General features: G+C 42.5%; 1 protein-coding gene across 1 annotated transcript; it reads left to right on the top strand.

Annotated features, from left to right (window-relative positions):
• Positions 1–12,022: 12,022 nt before the first annotated feature.
• prdm1a (PR domain containing 1a, with ZNF domain) lies at positions 12,023–22,421 on the top strand. The gene is made up of 7 exons (XM_086039029.1): positions 12,023–12,353; positions 15,417–15,740; positions 16,358–16,477; positions 16,882–17,134; positions 18,742–19,667; positions 20,625–20,753; positions 20,875–22,421. The coding sequence occupies exons 1-7, from the start codon at positions 12,327–12,329 to the stop codon at positions 21,322–21,324; spliced, it is 2,229 nt and encodes a 742-aa protein (XP_085895155.1). The 5' UTR covers positions 12,023–12,326; the 3' UTR covers positions 21,325–22,421.
• Positions 22,422–24,414: the final 1,993 nt, after the last annotated feature.

Genomic DNA, 24,414 nt, shown 5'->3' on the forward strand with positions numbered 1-24,414 from the left:
TCTTTTCAATCGGTCCGGAGCAAACCAACCGGTCTGGTCTTGGATGTGTTCCAAAGAACTAAATCCGGGGAGTACGACAAACAAATGAAATGAATGCGGTTTGACCTTCATTGGTGGTCGCAGGTGAGCAGAGAAGCTAGCTTTAGCCTGGACTAGCTTTAGCCGTAGCATATTTACAACAATGGACAATTTTGGTCAAGTTGGGCATAGCGTACATATCGACAAAGAGCCATTCACATGGAAGGGCAATTTACGGTATCCCAGCTGATGCGACAACACAGTGGACCGCGTGCCAGTCAATGGCAGAACAAACAAACAAAGGATCGGTCGCCAATCAATGGCACGGCACATATAGACAAAAGATAGACCAGTCAATGTTTGTTTTTTGCCGTTGCTTTATTTCCAACATTTTACAAAATGATAAATAAATAATGGGAGCATATTGACAAACAATGGACTGGTTGACATATCATGCAGCATTATCCTCATACGTTACATTTTTGCAGCCACAAGAGAATCAAATGTCACAAATTTTGCTCGATGGCGTAAGCGGAAAATGGTAGCAATTTAGAGGCGCTCGGGGTTCGTTTCCGTCAAATCCTAAGCAGGAGATCGTCAAAGTACGAGTCCTGGATATTTGTATGAAAAACAGAATGGCTGACTTCCTGGTCAATTTCAGGCATTGGTCCTTGAGACCTTTTCAAAAGTCCTCTTGTGATAAACATGTCCACACAATTTCATGTCCATCGGTCAAATTGGTGTAAGGGGCTGTTTTTACCAATTTGTGTCAACGGCCAAATTGACCCTAAAATGGCTTCTTAAAACCCCAAAGATGAACTTTCTGTTCGATTTCAGGTAAGGGTTCTTGAGACTTTTTAAAAAAAAAAAGTCCTCTTGTGATAGACATGTTCACCCAATTTTGTGTTGATTTGTTAAACTGGTGTTTTTTTTTAATTCTCCCAACGAGCACTATGAAGGGAATCCACCCAAAATGGCTTCTTGAAACCAGAATGTCCAACTCCCTGTCTAATTTCAGTCATCGGTCCTTGAGACTTGTCCACGTGTTGCCATCCCCCAATTTCAAAGAATGACGAAATGAACGCTAAGTACATCCAAAATAACGCCAAAGTACTTTCGTAGCATTGCCAGCCTGCCTGACAGTCAAGAGATTATTTACACTTGGGCGGTGACATGTTCCAAGTGTGTGCGTGAGTCCATGCGCGCGTGCGTGTATTTGTGTGCTCAATGGACACACAAGTAGAATGTCTTTGCGCTCACAAGTGTCCCACTTCACATCTACACTTTCTTGTGTTGTTGTGTGTCATCTCCTGTTGTGTCTTTTTTTTGTTTTGTTATCAAGCTGGTGTATAGTGTGCGAGGGCCCCATGAGCAGCGTGTGCGCGTGTGCGCGTACGATGATTCTCTTTTGGGAATAGAAATAAGCCACGGCCTTGGTGAGAAGAGAGTCACGACCAACCAACCTTGTTGCGTAATCAACTACACGCGGTGTCGTACAAAGAGCGGTGATAAAGGCGAGGAAGCAACCTGAGGGTAAAAAGGCGAAAGAGTAGTAAATCCATTTCACTTTTCAAGGCTAGCGGGTCACTGGGTTACTTTTACCGAGCATGCGTGTGCGCGCGCTTGCGTGTGTGTCCTTGTGTGCTTCCTCTGACACACACGTACACGTGTTCAAAGGTCTTTCTGTCTTCATGGCAACTTTTGCAATATTTTTGGAGGTGTAAGCCCCCAAAGCCCCGCCCCTCCTCCCCAAGCAGGGCCCCCCACTGTCTTTTGTCCCGACTATGTCATCGAGTGAGCACATTTAATTTGTACATCTTGTTATGAATGCTTTTGTTAATCTGCCTTGTGTCTGACAGTTTGGGCTTGTGCTGGTGAGGATTTAGGGCTTGTCTGATTAGGTTGCCATTGATTTTTTTTTCTGGCCAATGTGTTTTGTCTGGTGCGCACGGCTTGATGCCAACGACATCAACGACGGGATGCTTGTTGGCGTGCCACGCGTGTGATGAATCCACATTTTTTCTTTATGTGTCATTAATCCCGTCGTACTGCATCGGAATCGGAGGTGGCAAAAGTACTCACGCGCTGTGCTTGGGTGTAAGTAACGTGTAAAACAAGACTGGTCAAAGTAGGAGGATTGCTTCAATTTCTGTACAAAAGTAAAACAAAAAAAATGTACGGTTACATACAAAAGTAAAAATGGACTTTTCACTGTCAATTATATGCAATAGTCGGGTGAAGATATCTGCATGCAAAATGGTTTCTCTCTTTTATTCACTCGGGATTTTTTTCATGTTTTTTCTGCTCCCAAAAAATGCTATAAAATTGTTAAGTAAAGTTAAAAAAAACCAATCATGTTTCTGTCCTTGCTTGATTATTTTTTTCCACACGGATGAAAACAGATATCAGTGCTTTCTACTCCTTATTTGGTCAAATCGTTGCGTTTTAACTTTGCCGTCAAAGGCGGTTGACGTATCTACTGATTGACTGATGAAGATCTTGACTTATTATAAGGTAGGGGCAGAAGCAAAATGGCAGACGGGAGCATTGCCTACCACGGCAACAGATTTCGACAACCAAACTATTCCAATGCATCATTTTTTGAAGGGAATTGATTGATGTCGTCGCAATAGCTCATTTGCATTTTTTAGCTTTGTAGCTAGCTAGCTCACCGGGTGAACGGACAGATTACATCGTCACAGACGTCACAGTGACGTCACAGTGTTTGTTCTCAACCTCATCAAGAAGAACAATAAACGCACATGTTAGACGTGATGTTTTCAAATGATAGTTGAGGTCCGGGTTGTCGTGCTCAGCGTTGCTCTTTTTTTTGTTTTCCCTCTGCTAAGTGGCGCCGAGGGGCAGGCCGCCCCTTGAGGTCGCTGGGTCATTGTGGATCTGGACCTGAAGGGTCGTGACCAGGGTGAGGGCCCTTGCTCCAACCGCAGAAGAAGTCGAGTACCAGGAAGTGATAAAGCTTCTTTGGAGGTTCATTGACAGTTTTTGGCTCCAACCGTTTCCATGGAAAAATGGCAGCACACCACAGGATAATCGCAATGGATCATCTTCAGAAAACTTCAATAATAATCAGGCCCCGGATGAATTTGACTGGAATGGGGCAAACGGGATCCAAATTAGCCCAATTATAAACAATCACAGATTGTGTGGCTTGGCCCGGCTCACTCACATGGTCCTCATTTTCAGCACCCGCGGAGTCAGTGGATCGGCCTAAGTCAGTCGGAAGGAGTCGCCGTCAGAAATATGAAACCGCTTGAACATTTTGTGATCGTCCCGAGGTAACGCCGAGGACGCACCCCACACAATTCACCGGATGACCGTGAAGACTCATCAGACGATCGGGCCTTTGCTGTGGCGCTCTTTCGGAATGCGTTGATGCTCACCGCTGAGATGATGAAGATTCGAAGGAGTCAACGTGTGATCGTTTGCTTCCTCCCCAAAACGGCAACAACAGCAACTTTTAACCCAATTTGGGTCATTTGTTGGGGTCACCAAACAAGGAGAGCCCAGTGTGGCTAATCCTGGCGCCAAGTGGACGGGACGGGCGGGGCTCTACTGCTGGGGGACGGCGTTGAAGCTTCGGGGGGGTTGGTAAGAGTACTGGTCACTTCCTGGGTGGGTGAAGGAGCGTCCGGGCCCCCCCGAGGGCACGCTTGCTATCCGGGGATGGTTGGCAGGGGCGGGGGAAGGCGGCGGGGGGGGGGGGGGGTCAGGGGGGCTCGGCCGCTGTGGCCGGGGGGTCAGCGCTGATGGATGAGACCCGGGCCCTTTGTGGCAGGTGCCCGGCAGCCCCGACCCCATCCCAGCCTAATCAGCACGCCGCCCGGACAACGGGCCCCATTTAACCTCCTAATGAGCACTCACTCAATCTGCACGCACACACGCACACGCGGGCGCACACGCGCAGGAAGAGCACTTAATGCGGCGGAACACGAGCAACGTAAATAAAGTGACAAAGACGAATCATCGCGAAAGACAAATCCGAATATGAAATATCGCAACAAAGGAGTGCGACCTCTTTATTGAGCTCATGATCTGTTCAGGTATGAAAAATGGGATGTATGAATATATACAAGCCTATGAAGGAAACGCTAATTTTGTTCAGTCACTGGATTCATTCTCGTTTGTGTATATTTTTTTTTAAATATGTGTGTGTGTGTGTGTGTGTGTGATATTCAGTAGCACACACACACAAATACACATAAAAATTGTGTGGGAAACGTGTGTTACAGTTATTGCACACACAAACACACATAGATATTACACATTTGTCAGTTGAGTTGACTGAAGTTCGCCTTGGTGACCCACTTTCTGCCCGACCGTAACATGCACAAAAACATCGCAGCTTGATGTTTATGCCTTTAATTCCTTCCCAAAAAACAACTTCTTTCAATGTTTTAAAAGGAGTTTAAAGAAGTTTATTATTGTTCAAATAATCGGGAAAATCAACACATCCTCCCCAAATTCAAGATGGCCAGCATGCCCCTGGTTGTCATTTATGTAACAATTACGTCAGAAGCATACAACAACAACACATACCTACGCACACACACATGCCCGCAAGGATGAAAACGCAGTGGTACCTTGGCTGATTTTGTTTTTTTGCTTTGTGTTACGAGCCAAGATTTTAGTTTCAGATACTCAGCCACTCATATGAAGTGAAAAAAATGGAGCAGCTAAGGTACTGTAATGCCCTCGCATGTGGGCAAAGTGATATTTTGCTTGATTACAATTTATAACCCCCGTTTGTTTCTTTACGTTCCCTTTGATCAGTTTTCATAATATTTTTAGATTTGCATTTTATAATACAGTGCGAATGAATGAATAGCGATAAATCTGTGTATAATTGAGGCCTATTACAACTGCTCTGAAAAAAGAAACTTGCTGTGTGTGTGTGTGTGTGTGTGCCTGTGCGATGAGTCATTGCAGGTTATTTACTGGAACATGTTTACGTGCTTGTGGTGTGCGTGTGTGTGTGGGAAGTGTCTGTTTTGTCTGCGCTAAAGTGTGGAAAGAGGAGCATTGGCGCATCCTTGTTTGGATCTACGCGCCGGCACGTACATGTGACGTAGCGCCGACATGAATGCCCGCGATGACAGCCGTGATGATCCGGTTGCATGACGACAGCCTAAAAAAGAAAAAAAGGAATATGTGATACATGACTTCGCTGACTTCAAAAGTCTGGCCCGCTCCGCTATAGTCGCATTTTGGGCTTTTTATCGTATACAGGCATTTCAGAATTTACAGTCGCATGCGTTCAGTGTAGCACCAGGTTGCGCCCCAACATAACGTAAACGTGGATGTTTGCCATCTGATGGCTAACATTAGTTTGTTAACCCGTGTACAATCATTTACAAGTCCATTAGCTTGGGTGCCAGCTAATGGCTAACCTTGTTCACTGTATACAATTATTAACAATGTGTTAGCATATGTGCCAGCTAATAGCTCACATCAGTGTGTTAACCAGTGTACTGTCATTTACAAGTTCACTAGCTTGTGTGCCAGCTAATGGCTAACATCAGCGTTAACACCAGTCATTTTCAACTTCATTAGAATGTGTTCCAGCTAATGGCTAGCCACTGCGCGCTCGCAAGCATGTGATTGTTAAGAGATTCATTAGCAAGTTTGCCAGCTAACGGCTAACGCGTATCGGGCATGTTAACGTAACATGGTGACGTTCATAAGCTTGCTTGGCGGCTAATAGTCAACATGACAGGTTTATCATTAGCATTTTATTATTTTGTTCACTCTATGGGGATAATGTTCATTAGCATGATGTTGTCAACTATGAACAAATCACCTGGCTCGACCCTCACACGTGAAGTGTGCTATGTTGCTTTTTAACGAAGTACGTGTGTGTATGTGGTTGCGTGCTGAGGACGCCGATTAGCTCGAGACCTAATTGGGGAGTTGAATCAGTGAGGTGGGGGTTGGGGGGGGGGGGGGGTCTGTTTGTGTCTGCTGTGCGTCTTGCTCAAGTTTACTCGGCCTTTGTGCCATCTGTTGACTGCGCCCGATGTGTGTATGTGATGCGTGCGTGTGTGTGTGTCTTCTCCCAGCAGGGGTGGATTGGCCAGATTAGGCAGGGGGGCGGCTTCCTTAAACTCCCCCCTTCCTCCTTCCTCAATCTACACAACGCCATTGGTTTTCGGGAAGTCCCGATTCGGGCGCTCGCCACGAGGCTGAGAGGGAGGAGGAAGGCGGGTGGTGCGTGTGTGTGTGTGGGGGGGGGGGGATCATGGTCGCTCTAACCTGCTTAATTCTCTCTAATGGCTTCTCCATTGAGGGATTAACGGCTTGTGTCCACACACTCGAAGGGTCCGGCGCACACCAAGTGAATTTGCCCCTCACTCATACACAAACACACAAAGGAAGAAGTGCACAATGGCTGATCCTTCGCAGTGATTGGAGAGGCATCAAATGGCCTGTGGGCTGCAATTAACATGTTTGGGACTCAGCAGATCACCTGGGGGGGTGGGGGGTGGGGGTGCACGATGTGGTGGAGGCGAAAGGGGGAGAAAGGAGACTAGAGGACGAAAGTTGCGCTTTGGGTTCCTTTTACAAGGCTTTCGCTCTCTTGCAGAGTGTTTTTTAAACGTGATTCTATTGAATATCCTGTCGTTTATTTCATTCGTTTGCTATATTTTTTTTGACAAGTTGTGGTTTATTTGATTTCTTTTGAATTCCCAGTGTGAATTCTTATTGTTATTATGAAAGCCGGTAGTACTCTCTTTCGGCCAATTAAAACGTGTATACGTGCGCTTGTATGCGTGTGCGCGTGTGTATGCAGGCCATCTTTTGTGTGTCGTCGTCCTGGAGGCATGCGTCTCGAACAGAAAGAAACTTTCTGGGGGATTGTTTGTGTGCCCCCCAGCTACCTGGAACAGCCCCCTAAAGCCCCCATGGGCCCCTCAACAACTAACTGGCAGGCTATAGCTAGCCTATCGCTATTAATTGCGCACAATGCACTTGTCACCAGTCCTTTGATGGCTTATTATTAACAATGATTGATGGATGGCGTGCATAGTAACGTGGTAGCGAAAGGCTAACTTGTTTATTGGCATGTTAACGCTGTGTGGCCAAGGTCCAACGTTCATTAGCATGCTCAGTGGCTAATAGCTAACATGAGTAAGTTTATAATCATTTTCAAAGTGTATACAATACTTCGTTAGCAATGACAGCTAATGGCTAAAGTTATTTTCACTAGTAGACTGTTGTTTACAAGTTGGTTAGCTCCTAGCGTGTTTTCCAGCTCATGGCTAATACAGTATTTGCGTGTTTACCACTATACAGTTGTTAAAAGGTTTTTTCCAATGTTTCCAGGATAATGGCTAAAATGTTTATTGGGCATATTTATTCAGTGTGGCAGTATTCATGAGCTTTCATGGGGCTAACCCACAAAAAGTTCATTAGAATGTTTTACTAATACAATAGTTTGTTAGCACAATTGCTAATGGCTAACATGTAAATTTGTATGTTGACTCTTTTGTAGGCGACTTTGTATGTCAGTTAGCAGCTAAAGGCTATCATTTTTATTGGCATGATGGTCAACACTGTACAGTACGTTTTTTTGTAGCATATTTTCCAACTAATGGCTAATGTGCTTATTAGCATGTTCGCTTTATGAGGCTAACGTGTATAGATGTGTTAACTGTATGAGACGATTGTAATAAGTCCAAACTAAAGGCTAACACATTTATTGTTCAGCGGTATAACATAGTCTGTTAGCATGTATTCCAGCTAATGGCCAACACGTATTAGCATGCTTTTTCTGTGCGTTCATTAGCATGCCTGGTGGCTAATAGCTATAGATGGTCCTTTTTATGTATGTTTACGTGTGACTCAGGGTTATACTGTTTGTCCATTGGGAACCTAAGGCTAACATTAGCATGCTTGGTGACTTAAATGTAACATTTTGCCTACTGTTTATTTGCATGTTAATACTATGTGTTCATTCGACAAAAACAATCCCTTTGAAGAGTTGTGATATGATTGTATGTAGATGGCTGTGTACATGGCTTCAGAGTAATTTCAGACCAACAGATGAAATTGGTGAAGTAGCAACCAAATATCTATTTTATTATTTATATACGTTTTAACGTTTCATACTCACAATACCGCAATACAAGCACTGTAGTGTTTCATACATGCTATCGTTAGCTAACATGCTAGTAGCTTGGGTTCTTCCTGCTGGCTGACAGCTGTGGATACATCTGTCCTGTGTGTGTGTGTGTGTGTATGTGTGTGTTGGGGCAGGAAGCAGTAGGCAGCCACTGATGTGGTTAGACCCTCTGTCACCAGCCAGCCAGGGGGGGAAAAAAGCGAGGAAGAGGAGGAGGAAGAGGAAGAGGAGGAGGTTGACTGTGTCTCGCTGGTCTCGTTCGTCTTCCAAATTGTTTTGTTCTCCTGGTTCTCCCGCTCTTCATCACACACACATGCTGGTTAATTATGGGAATAATTTGTGATTCATCTCCCTTTCCTCATTCTGGAAGTCATCTGCATTTCTGTCGCCATTGTTTGTGTCTGTTTTGAATGTCTTTATTTATTTCGTGTTTGCCTGTAATTGAGTTGAGAATAATGTTGGAAATCGTTGGAAAGGCTTTCTATGTCATGTCATTTGTCACAAGTTGTTGGAGACTCGCAGGCACTTTCAGGGGTTCAAAATGGATGCATCAAGTGTTGGTCAATATTTCTTTCATAGTTTCATTATACAACAAATGCAATCTGTCAATCTTTGGAATTTCGATTCACATTTGTCTGTCATTTTTGGCTTTAGTTTTATTGAAGTAGTCGATCCTTTTTGTTGACTTCTGGTTTAATTTTGATTTAATATGTATATTTTTATGACACATTTGATAACCTCATTATTTTTATTCTTAGTTCTAGGTTTTATTTTATTAAAGGAGTTAATTGTTTTTATTTTATTTTTGTCAAGTTCTGCATTCTCTGTTTTTATTTCATTTGTTGACAGTTGAGCACATTCTGGTTACCTATTGTTATTATTTGTTACTTTTGTTTTTATTTTATTAAAGAAGTCTCGCTTTTGTTTTTGTCTGACAGTTTTTATTTTATTTTTCGCGTTTACCGTCACTTTTTACATTTACTATGACTATTAAGCGCATTCTTGGTTTGGTTACTTCATTAGTTTTAGTTTTTTTAATATAGTATTATCTTTTCATTCTTTTTATTCAATTCTGGTTTCTGATTTTATTTAGATTTAGTTTTTTAATTTTATTTATTTTTATGATGACTGACAAGCACATTCTGGTTACTTTGTCATTTTTGTTTGAATGTTCATTTTAATTTGATTTTTTTTCTAGTTTTAATTTTGTTGTTAGTTTTTATTTTTGCTCATTTGCACAAGTCTGTCCTTTCTATTTTTTGGGGGCAAGTTCTGGTTTCCATTTCCCTTTTCATTTTGTGCACTAATTTTCCGTGTGCCATGGCGTGTTCCATGTCATATGCTCTGAGGGGGAACATGCACCAAGCGTGTGTGTGCAGAAAAATTATGTACACTATTTTTTTAAGTGTCGATAAAAATGTTTATTTGATGTGAGATTTAAAAAAAAACGTTTTTAGAGAGCACAAGCAGGAGACGGACTGACTGTGTTGTAGTGCACTTTCATGTGACATTGAATGATCCTCATCATCAAAGTGTTGAGTTGAATCACTTGGATAGTGGCGAAGACGCAAGAAAAAAAATCAAATGTTCTTTCTTTCAACCTTTGATGATGATTTCAAATACTTTTGAATTATCCTTTTTTTTCAAAGGGACTTTTCTGAAGCTATGTCATTTTTTAAAAAATTGATTTTTAGTCGGCAAAAAAATAATGTATTTTAATACACTACAATGAGTAGCAGAATCACTTCTGTGTTTGTATTTTTGACTTCATGTATTGAAATTGTGATTTTGCAGGGTAACTTGCTTATTTTGCTCCCATTTCTCACCATGCATTCATTTAAAACACAATCAAAAATAGAAACCAGAAACAAGAAATGACACACTAATGAAGTCAAATGAAATAAAACTGAGTAAATTGCAACAATATACAATAAAACAAGACTATATCAAATAAAACCAGGAAAAAAATGGAAAAACAGACCAACTAAATGACATAAAGTGCAATAAAATAAAGAATGACACTGAATAAGAATATAAAAACAAAAACAAATGTAAGAGAACAATTTCAATACAATAAAATAAAACAAGGACTTAAGAAAAAATGGAAATGACACACTGATCAAATATAAAAAAACTACAAAAAAATAGTCCAATAAAATAAAAAACAGTAACAAGATAATTAAAAAGGCAAGACTAACAGAGTCAAATAAATGACAAGTAAATGCAATAAAATAAAACCAGCAAAACAATAAAACTGAATAACTATAAAGTTAAAGAAAACAAAGGAATACGTCAAGTAAAAAAATAAGGAAGTTTGAGTCCCATTTCCCTGTCTTTTAACAATAATAATAATAATAAAAACAATAATAATAATAATAATAACAATTACAACAACATACATTTTGGGGGGTCAAAAGGCAGCGTACTTTGCATGTCCTCATTTGTGTACCTTTTCTCCTTTTCAAGCCACATGACACATCCCATTAACACGCACACGCAAGAATATATTTGAGAACGTTATATTGCATTCAAAAAAGAAAGACAGAAAAGAAAAGAAGAAAAGCGGAGAAAGTGCACAAGACAAGACGAGCACACACCAAGACGATGTGGAAGGAAGAAAAGCCTCGAGGACCAGTGGCGCTCCCTACAGGCACCCTCTGAAACTGCGTGTGTGCGTGCGTGCACGCGCGCGTGCGTGTTCTTTCCTGGGCAAGAGAAGGACATCCTGTGACACCGCATGGGACTCACTGCTTTCCCCAAACAGACACGCACGCACACGCACTAACACGAACTGTTGGTCCTTTTGAAAATGACTCCCAACACACACACCAAATAAAATTGAATAAAATACAGCAGAGGTTTCCCCCCCCCAAAAAAACAACCAGAAAGAAAAAGACTGACATAAAATCTAAATGATAACAAAAATAAAGAAATAACTACAAAAAGTAAATAAATAAAAGCTGATCAGAACAAATCTAATACAATCATCTATGATGAAACACAATTAAAAATAATAATAAAAAAAAGGGGTCATAAAATGATTATAAAATAGACCCAATAAAATAAATCAATAAAATTAATGAAACGAGACAAAAGAACGTGACAAATAAAATGGTCGGAGTCGTTAAATAAAATAAAGTATGATAAATTGTAATAAAATGTGATTTTTATGTTTTTTTTAAGTTAAATAAAACCAGAATTGCAAATTAAAAGGACAGCTATATCTAAAGTAAAATAAGAAATTAATAAAGCCCAAAATATAACTTCATTTAAGAAAAAGGTCAAAATATGAATTACAATAAAAGGTCAAACTGGAAAAAAAATAAAACCAAGCCAGAAACAAAATGATAAATAATGATAAAAGAAATAATAATAAAAAGAGTGGGAACATTTTTTTTAAAATAATAAAACAAAAAACGCCCCAAAAAACATTAATAAAACCAGAAAATAGAACTTAATACACTCATGAAACAACATAAAAAGCAATTAAATAAAGTAAAATAGAATTAGGCAAAATAAAATAACACCAAACACAAAACACAACTTAATTTAAAAAATAGCAAGGGTAGATAAATTCAATAAAATAAACTACAATTAAAAAAATACAACACGATACAATACAATAAACTAAGAAAGTAAACTGAATGCAATGAAATTAAATCCATAAACTACATTTTGTAATGAACTAAAAAAAAACAAAAAAAACTACCACAAACGAAAAATAAACAAACAAATAAATAAATATCCTGACTAATAAACTACAGAAAATAACATGGCATTTTCAAAAATCAATCAAATAAACAATCAAGAATTCTAAAGAACTTTTCTCAAGTTGCTTCAAACAAGATTTTGTTGACGCGTGTGTCACCAAGGGGCGTGACCCAGGCTCCAAGAGGCGTGTCCTCTCCGCCGAGGGGGCGCGGCCCAGCTGGGACGAGCCGGCCCTCTTCGCGACATAGCAGGAGCCTCTCGCCTTGTGTCGCACACTCGGACGCGGCGCGCCGACGGCAGCACACACGCGCGTGCACGCACGCACACACACACACACGCGAGGACTAACCCGGAGCGTCACGGCCACGAGAGGACGGCGCGCACCTGTCCCACGCACACACGCACACACACACTACGCACACGCTCACGGACAGAGAGGCCCTGACCAGTCGTCCTTATGTGTGGATGGGACCAAAGCTACACGGTGACTACTTTTCCTTTTGAAATATTTCTGCGCTTTTGGGCAACTTTGACAAGTTTCAGGAACAATTAAAAGTTGAAAAGTAGCCTCGTGTACGTTGTTGTGTGGAGAGCTGCTGTGGTGGTTTTGGAGGCTTACATGACATTGTTGGTTCTTTCACAAATACTAGTTAGGTGCAATCTGTGCCGTTTGCTCATTTTTTTGTATTCCAAGTCGGTGTGCACTGATGACAATCTTGGGAAGTCAAAAATGGTATATTTAGTGTTTGCAGGCTTAAACGGAGCTTCTTTCCTCGTGGACGGGAAAAGTTGTGATATTGTAAGATGACATCAATTTAGGGAGTAAAAAGTCTATGAAAGTGGTTTTAAAGGTTTACACTCAATGTTTGTGGGTTTTTTTTATAGTTTGTTTAAAAAAATGCACAAAAAAAAATATTTAGTGTTTCAAGGATCCAACTGAACATTTTTCCTTGTGGATGAAAAAAGTTGTGATATTGTAAGATTAAATCATTTTAGGAAGTAAAAAATAAAATACGTTGAATGTCTTACGTTATGCTTCGGGTCATTTTCATAACTAGTCGACAAAATGCATGTAATGCTGAGAAAAGTCCAAAATATTGGATAAGTAACAAAAAAAGGAAATTTTGGTGTTTAGAGACTTAAATGTGACTTTTTGCAGTTTTTCAAAGTACTTTAACTCCCAAAGTGTGTACCACTGTGAAATGAAAAAGGCCTACTTCAGTGTTTTTGAAGTTCAAATTTGCCATTTGCGCTGCACTGCTTATTTTCGGCTAAGAGCAAAATTATAAAATAGCAAGTTAACAAAAAAAAAAAGAAAAGGGAGTACATTTGCGTTTTAAGTGTTAAAATGGACTTTTATTCTTGTTTAAAAATATGATTGCATTTCTAAAAAAAATATACTTTAGTGTTCAAGACACTCTTCCTCTGCATGTATTTCTTACACTGCATCGTTGTAACGTTTTTTTTGGGGGGGGGGGTGGGGAGGAACATATGTGATGGAGCTGTATTGGGTTTTGCAAAAATGGAAAATGGCCACTTTTAGTATTTGGAAGTTTTACAATTTGACGGCCTCATCTTTTAACTCAAGATCTGTGTGATGATTTCATGCAAAGACAAAAGTGTGCACCCCGACTGTAAAAACACACAAAATTAGAAAATCCTTTTGTGTGATTAAGGTTTGAATTTGAATGCGTGTGTGTGTGTGTGTGTGTGTGTGTGTGTGTTTTGTCAGCTTTTAATAGAGCGGCTGGTTTATTTGTATCTGTCATCATGTTTTTGAAGCGTCTTTCACTCATTCCATTTGGACACAAGAAAGAATTCACAACGCAGGCACAAAGTGACTTTCAAAACGTACAAATTGTATTTTGGCTGTGCTTGGTTCATTTAGTGTATTTTAAATATTTGCATCCCAACTTGCTTCATTTTCATAATGAATACATTTTTGACATTCATATGAAGCTTTTTGAATGCCATTTTCCTGCCTTTTTTTCCAAAACAACTTCACAAGCTCCTAGATAGATTCATTTAGTCAAACGTTGACATATTTGATGATTGTGTCCCATTTTGTCAAGCCCCCGTGATGGAAATGAGGGAAAAGGAAACAAGTGATTGTCAGTTTGTAGTTGTTTATTGTGTGAGGACTAATTGCTGTGTGTGTGTGTGTGTGTGTGTGTGAGTGTGTGCGCTCTGGATGGAGACCCCCCAATTGGAAAAGTTTTGTCGTTGTCTTTCTCCTCGGGCAAATCCACCGCGGCGGCGCCGCCGCTGCTGAATCTTCCAAATTTAGTCGGATTGCGTCACAGGAACTTCCTTTGGTCCTGACTTCCTTACTTCCTCCGTCCTTCCCGCGTGTGACTCACAGCAAACTCACTTGAAAGTCATCCGCAGCGTTGTCGTCATCGGACAAATAGATGTCAAAGACGCACGCAGTAGTCGCAAATGTTTGTTGGGAACCAAATGCGGGCAAATACTTTGTTTCCCCCCCCCCCCCCCCCATCTTAAAACGTGTTTTTCTTTCAAAAGAGGACTCCTTTTTAGATTCATTTAAGAGAAGTTTAGCCAAAGGTGACTGGAGGTCTGGAAAGTAGCAGCCATGTTGGTCGGGCCTTCTTTCGGGCATAAATGTAGACAACAAGCTGCTAGTCAAAGGTCCTTGAACGTCTCGAGGTACTCCACCCAGCCCGGTTCCAAAAGGTTCCTGGACTTCTTGAGCTATCATCCACCCCACCAAGGACTTCTGCTCGTCGTGATGACAGAACTCACTGAGATACTACACTCAAAGGTTGCCGGTTCTTGGGAAAGTACCAACCGCCATACATTTAGAAACCATCCATTCATCCATGATCCAATCCGCTTCTCCTCACAAGGCTCGCGGGCGTGCTGGAGCCTATCCCAGCTGTCTCCGGGCAGTAGGCGGGGGGACACCCTGAACCGGTTGCCAGCCAATCGCAGATTTAGAAACGAGTTCCCGCTCAAAGGTTCCTGAACTTCTTGAGATACTACGCCCCCAAGCAGGGTGTCTTAGTTTAGACACAAATTTTCAACGAGAATGTTTTTGGTGAAATACTAGTTAAACATGGTTCCTGGACCTCTGGAAAGTACTAACTGAATTTACAAACTAGTTGCTGCTCAAAGGTCCCTCAACCTCCTGTGAAACTACGACCCTCAAATAAGGTCTTCTTTTGGCCCCAATCATTTACTCCAGATCTCATTTTAGACTCAAGTTCCAATCCAAAGGTCGGTCTTGAAATACTACACCAGCCCGGGACCAAACGATTGCTGGACCTCTAGAAAGTACCAACTCAAGTATTTTAGAAACCAGTTCCTGCTCAAACGTTCCTGAATTTCCTGAGATACTACCTCTCCAAGCAGGGTTTTCTTTTAAAAAATGATTCCTAGCTCATATGTTAAATGTGTACAACTAAATCCTCCAGACTTTTGGAGGCCCCTAATAGATACACGACACCCAGGCCCGTTCCAAACGGTCCCACAACCTCAGGTTCTAGCCTCATTCTGAAACTAAATGTCTTCCTTGTGCATTTCCCAGGCGACCTCTCAAAGCTCGGCCATGTTGACCAGTGAGGGGGCGCACACCATGGAGCAGGATGACGCCCACCACGCTGCCAAGATGGCCTCTATCAACTCAGACGGCGTCCAGCCAAACTCGCACGCGGTGGGCGCCGCGGACGAAGTCGACATGACTCGCTGGACCGAGGCGGAGTTCGAGGAGAAGTGCACGTACATCGTCAAGGACACCACGTGGGAGGCGGGGCCGGAGGGGGACGCTCATGCCCCGAAAAGTGCCAGTATTAGGGCACAGGCCTCGCTGCCTCGGAACCTCAAGTTCAAACACACGGCGGACGGAAAAGAGGTTAGACGCCAGCGAACGCACATTATTAGCTAATGTCAAGCAGCCTTAGGAAATAAAACGTAGCGCCAACTAAAATAAAGCAGCATCAAAGAAAGAGTTCAGGCTATCCACAAAACGTCCTTCCTATAAGCAGAGGGAGCCGTTTAATCCTCAACATGATTTTAAAAAAACCAAAAAACTCCTGTATCTCCTTCACACTTTTGAGACATCTCTAAGACTCTTTGACCATTAACACTGGTGAAAATACTGTCTCGATTGCGTAAATACCCAACCCCCCATTGACAGCCTCCTTCTGGTCAAAAGTGTGATGGTATGGATTATTTCATCAGCGTGTTTGTTATCCAGAGGAAGCTGAGCGCTGATAGCAAACAAGAAGTGAAAGTCCGTTGGATTGGACTGATTGCGTTTAAACCGTCGTCTGCATATAGAGGCTAACATTCGACAAGGTCGTCGTAATCCTTCACGTTCAACAAAATCAATTTCACTCCATTGAAAAACAGTTTAGGCCTAATCATTTGGAACACAAAATCTAACATGAAAGCATTTTTAATAAGGCTTCCGTTGCTTTCTTTTGTTTGGTGACCTGACTAAAGAAGTAGTCTTGTGTGCGTGTGCAGGTTGTAGGCGTGTGCAGCCGGGAGTACGTCCCCAAGGGGACCCGCTTCGGACCCCTGGTAGGACAAATCTACACGGCCGACAGCGTGCCCAAGGACGCCAACCGCAAGTACTTCTGGCGGGTGAGTGCATGTGTATGTTGTTTGTGAAGGGGCTCGGGGCGGGGTGGGGGGGGGGATATTTGGCGGATGGGGGGGGGGGGGGGGACACCTCCTGTGACATCACTGCCGCCGCCTTTGTCACAGGAAGTGTAGGTGAGAAAGCGAGAGGGGTAGGAAGTGATGTCACAGGAAGCTTCTCGTAAGTCCACAATAGTGATGGTCTGACTCACTTTGTCACTCCCAGGAAGTAACCCCTTACCCCCTGCACGTCGTCATGTCTGTGTCATAAAGCTGAGCGTGTTGCTACTTCTACCAATCTGTGGACGGTTTCGACAAGTGTTGGCGAATATAAAGAAACTGTAGCTTATACAAAGCAGCGTTATAGCTAACACAAAGCAAACATGTTGTTCCCTTCCCGCCTTCAGATATACGCCGAGGGCGACTTCCACCATTTTGTGGACGGTCTGGACGAGTCTCGCTCCAACTGGATGCGCTACGTGAACCCGGCCCACTCGGCGGCCGAGCAGAATGTGGCGGCGTGCCAGAACGGCTTGGACGTTTACTTCTACACCGTCAGGCCCGTGCCGGCCGGCGCAGAGCTCCTGGTGTGGTACTGCCACGACTATGCGCGCAGACTACACTACCCGCCATCCGGGGAACTCATGATGCAGAAGCTCAGTAAGTAAAGCAGTGTGTAATGGAAAGAAAGCATTATTACGGCAGTGTTAGCTAATATGAAGCGTTGGTAAAGCGGTGTTCAAGAAGTGTATGCTAATATAAAGCAGCAGTAGAGATCCTTAGCAAATTGAAAGTAGTATTACAGCAGTGTTTGCTAATATAAAGCAGCAGAAAAGTAGTGCCAGCTAATGAAAAGTATCAGGAAAGAAGCCTTAGGTACTTTAAAGCAGTGTTAGCTGATATGAACCAGTCTTAATGTAGCCTTAGCTGTTATAAAGCAGCACTAAGGCAAAATTAGCAAATAAAAAGCAGAAGTAAAACAGCCATAGCTATTAGAAAACAACATTTTTGGGCCTGTTAACAAGCCAAAAATGTCCTTAAGGAGGCGCTAAAGCAGCCACTTGTCACACACACACACAAACATATATGAACAACACTTTCTCCTCTTAGCGTCTTTGCAGTGTTAGCACTTGAACACACCATCCAGCTCTCAGTGTGTGTGTGTGTGTGTGTGTGTGTGTGTGTGTGTGATTTATCACTTAAAAAGAACAGAAGGGACCCCCCCACACACACAACCATTGCACCCCCTCTTTCCCCTCCTCTTGAACTTCCTGTCTGAGCTGCTGACAGATTGAAATCACCAAGATGGCAGCCATGTTTGTTTAGGTTTGTGAGGAGGATGAGGAGGAAGGCTAACTGATAACCTCCATGTTTACTAACCGACGCCTTACTACTCATTCACTCACTTTTGTGCGCGTGTGTGTGTGAGTGTGCGAGGGGGGCTAACACACACACATTGTATCACACATAATAGATGGCGGCCATTTAGCAGAGAGCTGACATGTCTGAGCTTTTAGGAGTTTGGGCCGCTAATCCTGGCTTTCATCTCGCCGGTGTGTGTGTGTGAGCCAGAAAGAAGGCAGCCTTAACTAATATAAAGCTTCGGTACAAGCGGTGTTTACTAACATAAAGCAGTGTTAGCTCATATACAGCAGTGTTAAAGTAACATTAGCCCATGTGAAGCAGCAGTGTTAGCTAATGTTCAAGGAGCAGTAAAGCAATGATAGCTAATATAAAGCAGCATTAAACCCCCATTAGTTAATACAAAGTGGTTTTAGTTCATAAAAAACAGTTTGCTAATAGAATGTAGCAGTAAAGCAGCATTAGCCAGTGGAAAACAGCATTAGCTACAACAATGTGACAGCGAAGCTAAGATAAGTAATGTAATGTTAGCAAATATAAAACCAGTGTTAACTACTACATGAAAGCAGCAGTAAAGCAGCCTTAACTAATATAAAGCAGTGTTCGCTAATATAAAGCACTTTTAAGTAATACAAAGCAGTGTTAATAGAGTTTAAGCAGTGAAGCTAATACAAAGCGGCAGGCGGGAGGCTTTTTGTCTACACACACCTCAGTGTGTTTACCTCATTTCACTTGTAACAATACGTGTAACACACACCCACACGCACACACACCTGACTTCCTGTCCCGCTCCTCACCTCGTCCGTCAAGCACGTGTCACTTAGAGAACGCTAATGCACGTTTATCTCCCCAAAAGTAAACATCCGTCAAGATGTCTATTGATTTGACTTTTCCTGTCCTTGCAGAGCGGTCGCTGCTGGAGGTGAAGCAGCATCAGGCGTCAGACCCCTCGCCTCCCCCCACCATCACCCCCCGGCCCCCCAAGCGGGAACACAGCGTTCTATCTATCCTGCGGGACGCCCCTAAGAGTGAGCCCAGCCGCCCACTGGCAACGCGCCCGCGCTATGCATACAGCCCCGAGCGCCCCTTGTACCCACGCGCCCTCTACCCGCCCCTCAGGGGACACCCAGAGGACTTCCTCAAGGCGGGCGCCATGGGGTACCCCCGTTCCCCCGGCGACCAGTCGTCAGCCACGCCCAGCCCGTCTGCAAGGAGCAGCCCGGAGAGCAGCCCCCAGGGCAGCCCGTCGGCACCCTTCTACCCGGGTGGACTAGGGCCGTACCCCAGTTACTCGCCGCCATCCGCCGCCCCACTGTCGCCTTTCTACCCGTCAGGGGCGCCCTACTCTCGCTACCTCCTGCCGCATCACTATCCGCTTCCTGGGGGTGGCGTCCCCACCGTGGGCGGCATCTACCCCAGGATGTACCCGCTTTACCTGCCGCCTCACGTTCCCCTCCTACCCTCGGATGCAGCCGGGCGGCGCTTCCTGATGTCGGAAGCCACCCACCCACCCCGGGACTTGCTCCTACCAGCGCCCACCAGCGCCTTCTCGGCTGCCACCTCCCTCAAGGACAAGGCGACTGCGCACCACCCTTATGCCGGCCATCATTCCCCGTCTACCGGATCCCCAGCCACAAGGCTACCCGGCGAGCGGGCGGCTACCAAGCTGTGCGACTCGGACGAGGAAGCGGTGAACCTGGTTAAGGTGAAGCGGGGTGTCAGCTCAGCCGGCTACAAGGCGCTGCCCTACCCACTCAAGAAGCACAACGGGAAGATCAAGTACGAGTGCAACGTTTGCACCAAGACCTTCGGACAGCTCTCCAATCTCAAGGTGAGGGCCCCAAATTGGGTTCCCCTAGTTGAGAGACACCATTTGCTTGGTCCCTGTTCCTCATATTGTTAGTTGACATGACTCGAGTCCGACCTAAGTTGCCAATTTCAAGACTACGCGTAGTCTTTTCTCATTTCGTAAGCTGTCCTAGACAAAAAAAAAAAAGACCACTGCCAGGCAGGCCGCAAGCGAGCACGTCAGCGCCGCCCTCTTTCTCATCCAACCGCGAGATGACCCGGGGTCCACCCGGCCGGTCATACGGCCGTGAACGTGGTATCCAGACTGCAATATTTATTTTCATATTTATTAATACGGAAAGGATGTAACCCGCCCAGCATCACAGACTAGGTTGCGCCTTTGCCGGCTGATTATTTATGATGCGATGCAGCATCGGCCTGTCCGACACAAAGCAAGCAAAACGGGCGTCGTCAGACCTTTCGTCAGTATTGACTTCGAGAGTGACTCGGATTTGTCAGAACCTGACCCAGAAAAGTGCGGCGTTGAAGTGGTGAGACGGCCGGGCCAAGATGGCTGTCAAGACCGCTACGTCACGGCTGCGCCACTTCCATTCAAATTTTGTCAGGTTCCGCGAGCTATTATGAATTTGCTTTAATACAACCAGTGGAACCGAAAATGCGTTTGGATGCAGTTTTTCTTAATAAACCAAATATATTTTTCCTTCTATCCACCACAGGTGCACTTTAACTGGAGTCAAAGTTAGTCGGTAATTTTAGGACTTGGCAAAAACTTAAGAAAGTCTCGACTTTATAGTCATGAGATTCAAGTCTGACTTAAGTCGCCATTTGAAAAGCTTGCCATTGGTAAAACTCGAAAGTCTCGATGACGCTGACTTGGTATTCATGAGACTTGATTTGAGTCAAAGTTAAGTCGGCAATTTTTGGACTTAGCTTGGTTAAACTTGTCAATTAGCTTTAACGCCGCTTTCCTGTCGCGCAGGTCCATCTCCGCGTCCACAGCGGCGAGCGACCGTTCAAGTGTCAGACATGCAACAAGGGCTTCACGCAGCTGGCCCACCTGCAGAAACACTACCTGGTCCACACGGGAGAGAAGCCGCACGAATGCCAGGTGAGGCTTTCGGCACCTTTTTGGGCTGGGGGCGACGAGCTGCCTTCATACTATCAAAAATCAAAAGATTTAGAAACAAAATTGCCCTTATATCAGGGGTCTTATATCTGTTGTGTGTCAGGTGTGCCACAAACGCTTCAGCAGCACCAGCAACCTGAAGACCCACCTGCGCCTCCACTCGGGCGAGAAGCCATACCACTGCAAGCTGTGCCCGGCCAAGTTCACGCAGTTCGTGCACCTGAAGCTTCACAAGCGCCTGCACTCCCGCGAGCGCCCCCACAAGTGCCCGCAGTGCCACCGCCACTACATCCACCTGTGCAGCCTGCGCCTCCACCTCAAGGGCTACTGCCCGGCCACCGCCCCGCACCCAAGCGCGGACGAGGTCCAACGCGCCAACGAGGAAATCGAACGCTTTGATATGAGCGAGCACGCCGAGCAACTGGAGAGGCTCCGAGGCGGAGCCGAGTTGGACGCCGTCCTGGAGAAACAGGTTCTGGGGGCCGCGTGGCGCCAGACCTCGGTTATCAAGGTGCGGCGCGGACTTGCCGTCAAGCAGGAGGCGGATCCGTGAGAGAGCGTGGGGGGAGGGGGCGGTGCACCACTTCAGGGACTCGCTACTCAGGGCTCAAATTTGACAATCATCTTAGTAAGGTCTCCATTTCCACACTTTTTCTTTTAATTTATTAGCTGATGATGATGTTTCCAGAGCATTCTTCAGGGTTTACAAGAATGATTCCACTATTTGACTGTGTCCCTTTACCACTTAATTTAAACAACAGGAAGAAAGGGCGAGTGTGTGCGTCACAACAGTTACCTCAAGAGTGCGAATGAGAGTGCGTGTGAGAGTGCGCGTGTGTCAAGGGAAAGGCTGAAGAGAGACGGAACTTTTTTTTTTTTAATTTATTTGCTCTTTGGCTACTTGAAGAAGAAATGGAAGTGGAGTGCAGCTGGGCAACATGTAGCACCTGTTTTTGTCATTTTGTTTGATTTCTGTTTTTGCTAAGGATGACACTGTCAGTGACTCCGATGTGACACTCCAAACCAAAGTTGACTGCATGGACTTCCAGAATGCGAAAAAGCAGGAAGAATGTGAAGAAGGGACTTGGATTCGATTTTATTTATTGTATACTTCATATGAATCTTCGGGTGTTTGATTTTACTGTTCATTATATACATTTTCAGTAAGACAGATGTGACACTCAAAACCAAAGTTGACCAGATTTACAAACAGGAAAAGTCCAAAGCAGCACAAATGGAAAGAAAGAATGCATTTTTGTTATGGGTTATTTTTCATTTCATTTTATTCACATTTCACTTAAGTTTTACTTTTTTAATTTTTTAAATTTATTATTAATAAAGACACTGTCTGTGACACTCCAAACCAAAGTTGACTGGACTTCCAAACTGCAAATGTCCAAAACAGGAAGGACTTGAAGAAGGGATTTTTTTTTTTACATTCGCAATTTTAATTTCTTAGTTTTTATTTTGTTTTACTATTTTTATCCGGCTATTTTTTAGTCCATTTTTATTTTATTTTAAATGTTTTGAATTTTATTTTATTTTAATTTGTTATTTTAATTTCTAGTTTTATTGTATTCTTCATTTTTTTCATTTGGTTATACCTCTTTGTTATTTTTACTTTAATAGTATTTTTAAATTATTTTGCATTTCCCCTTTGTTTTTTAAATATATATATATATATATATATATATATATATATATATATATATATATATATATATATATATATATATATGCATATATATATATATATATTTTTATTTTTTTTTGGTTTTCATTGGTTTTCATTTCCTTTCTTTATCTTCCTGATGCACCCTGTCCATGTGTGACACTCCGAACCAAAGTTGACTGGACTTCCAAACTGTAAACCAAACTAAATCAGGAAGAATGTGAAGAAAAAAAAATCAAGGGACTATGATTGAGTCTTTTATTCCTAGCCCCTCCCCCAAGCACGTCTCTTATGCACTGGCCCCGCCCACTTTCTCACCTTCCTCTTTGACCAAAAAGTGTCTCGTCTGTTGTTCGTGAGCTTTAACTCCACAAACTCAGTGTGTGCGTGCGTGTGTGTGTGTGTGTGTGTACGTCTCTGTGTTTACATGCTGGTTGGTTTACAAATTGTTTTATTTATGTGCAAAAATGTCCAAATGTGTAAATTATGATGATAATTATTATAAATGTTCACTGCTTTTAATCCAAATTCTGGCATGTTGTTATTGATGTTTACAAGAACAATATAACAAGGAAGAATTTGTACACTTTCATAGATAATATATATATATATGTATATATATATATATATATATATATATATATATATATATATATATATATACATACATACATACATACATACATATATATATATATATATAAAAGAGAAATTAGGGAGGGAAAAAAATCACATTTTAAATAAAATCAAATACTATTAGTTTAAAATGATAAGAAGTAAAGAAAAATTTCTGTTGGGATAATTACCTTTTAGCATAGTATTTTTAATCTAAGTTAGTATAGTACATTTTATACATAGGGTTAGGATATATATATATATATATGTATATATACATATATACTGTATATATATATATATCCCTAGATGGTTTATTAATCTAATGAATGATAATCAAATACATGTTTACTGAATTGTATTTCTTCAAGTAGGCGCACAAAATAAAATCATCCGGATCCAGATGATTTTGTTTTGTGCAACCACTTGATGAAATAAAATTGAGTAGATTCAACTCACTTTTTTCAATGTATGCATGTAAACTTCTTTAGATGATTTTTTATTTTTGCAGTTTTTGCATTGATTCTGAATCTGCCCTTTTTTGTATTTTCTCTAGCACATCAGGTTGTCATTATAATAATGGAATATAGTGATATCTATGAACCGAAGGTTATGTGGAATTTTTTTCTGAAACGTCAGACACTATAAATTTCAACACATGGTAAAATCCGTATTGTGCAAGCTGCTATAGGTCAGGATTAAAAACTAAAAACTAAAATATCTCACAAATTTGAAGTGCAATAAAAAGTAAGACATTTTTGAAATACGGTTAAAAAGTTTAAGGACACGTAAAGCCATCTGTGATATTTTCACATGAGCGTGGCCATAAAATATTTTAACAAAATGGAAATGTTCAGAAAATATACTGAATCGGCAAGAGAAAACTTTCAAAAAGGTCAAAATATTTTTTTTAAAGTGTCAATGGGTGGCACCAAAATGCTGGACAAACTGTGATTTTGGCATCTTTGTGGGAAAAAAAGACCAAAGAAAAGGGGAAAATGTCCACACTGCTAAAACAAAAAAAATAAAAATAAAAAATCAACTCACAACGCCTACAAAAGGGAAATAATTAATTAAATAAGAAAACAGCCTTTGAAAAAGCAGTCAACAACAACAACAAGAAGCAGGAATATTCAAAATGTGAGTCGCGGACGGAGTCAAGCTAATAAGTCGAGTCGGAATAATAATAAGGCGCAGCTGTCTGCCTCCTCGCTTTGCTGACTGTTCTCATTTGCCGTCGCTCGTCTTCACAATTGACTTCTTTTATGACGAGGCAGGAAGAAGAAAGTCGTCAACGTTTATGTTGTCCCGGCGTCCCGCTTCAAGAGGGCGGCAGGAAATGGACCGCCGACCCCC

The sequence above is a fragment of the Filicampus tigris genome, chromosome 8 (assembly GCF_054856515.1).
Source record: "Filicampus tigris isolate MCC_2025a chromosome 8, RoL_Ftig_1.0, whole genome shotgun sequence".
NCBI lineage: Eukaryota > Metazoa > Chordata > Actinopteri > Syngnathiformes > Syngnathidae > Filicampus > Filicampus tigris.

Excerpts from the sequence above, each read along its gene's own strand:
- prdm1a (XM_086039029.1), top strand. The coding sequence starts at position 12,327 with ATGTGTGGATGGGACCAAAGCTACACG. Across the intron at positions 15,741-16,357 it reads ACACGGCGGACGGAAAAGAG|GTTGTAGGCGTGTGCAGCCG; the intron begins GTTAGACGCCAG and ends GTGCGTGTGCAG. Across the intron at positions 19,668-20,624 it reads GACAGCTCTCCAATCTCAAG|GTCCATCTCCGCGTCCACAG; the intron begins GTGAGGGCCCCA and ends CCTGTCGCGCAG.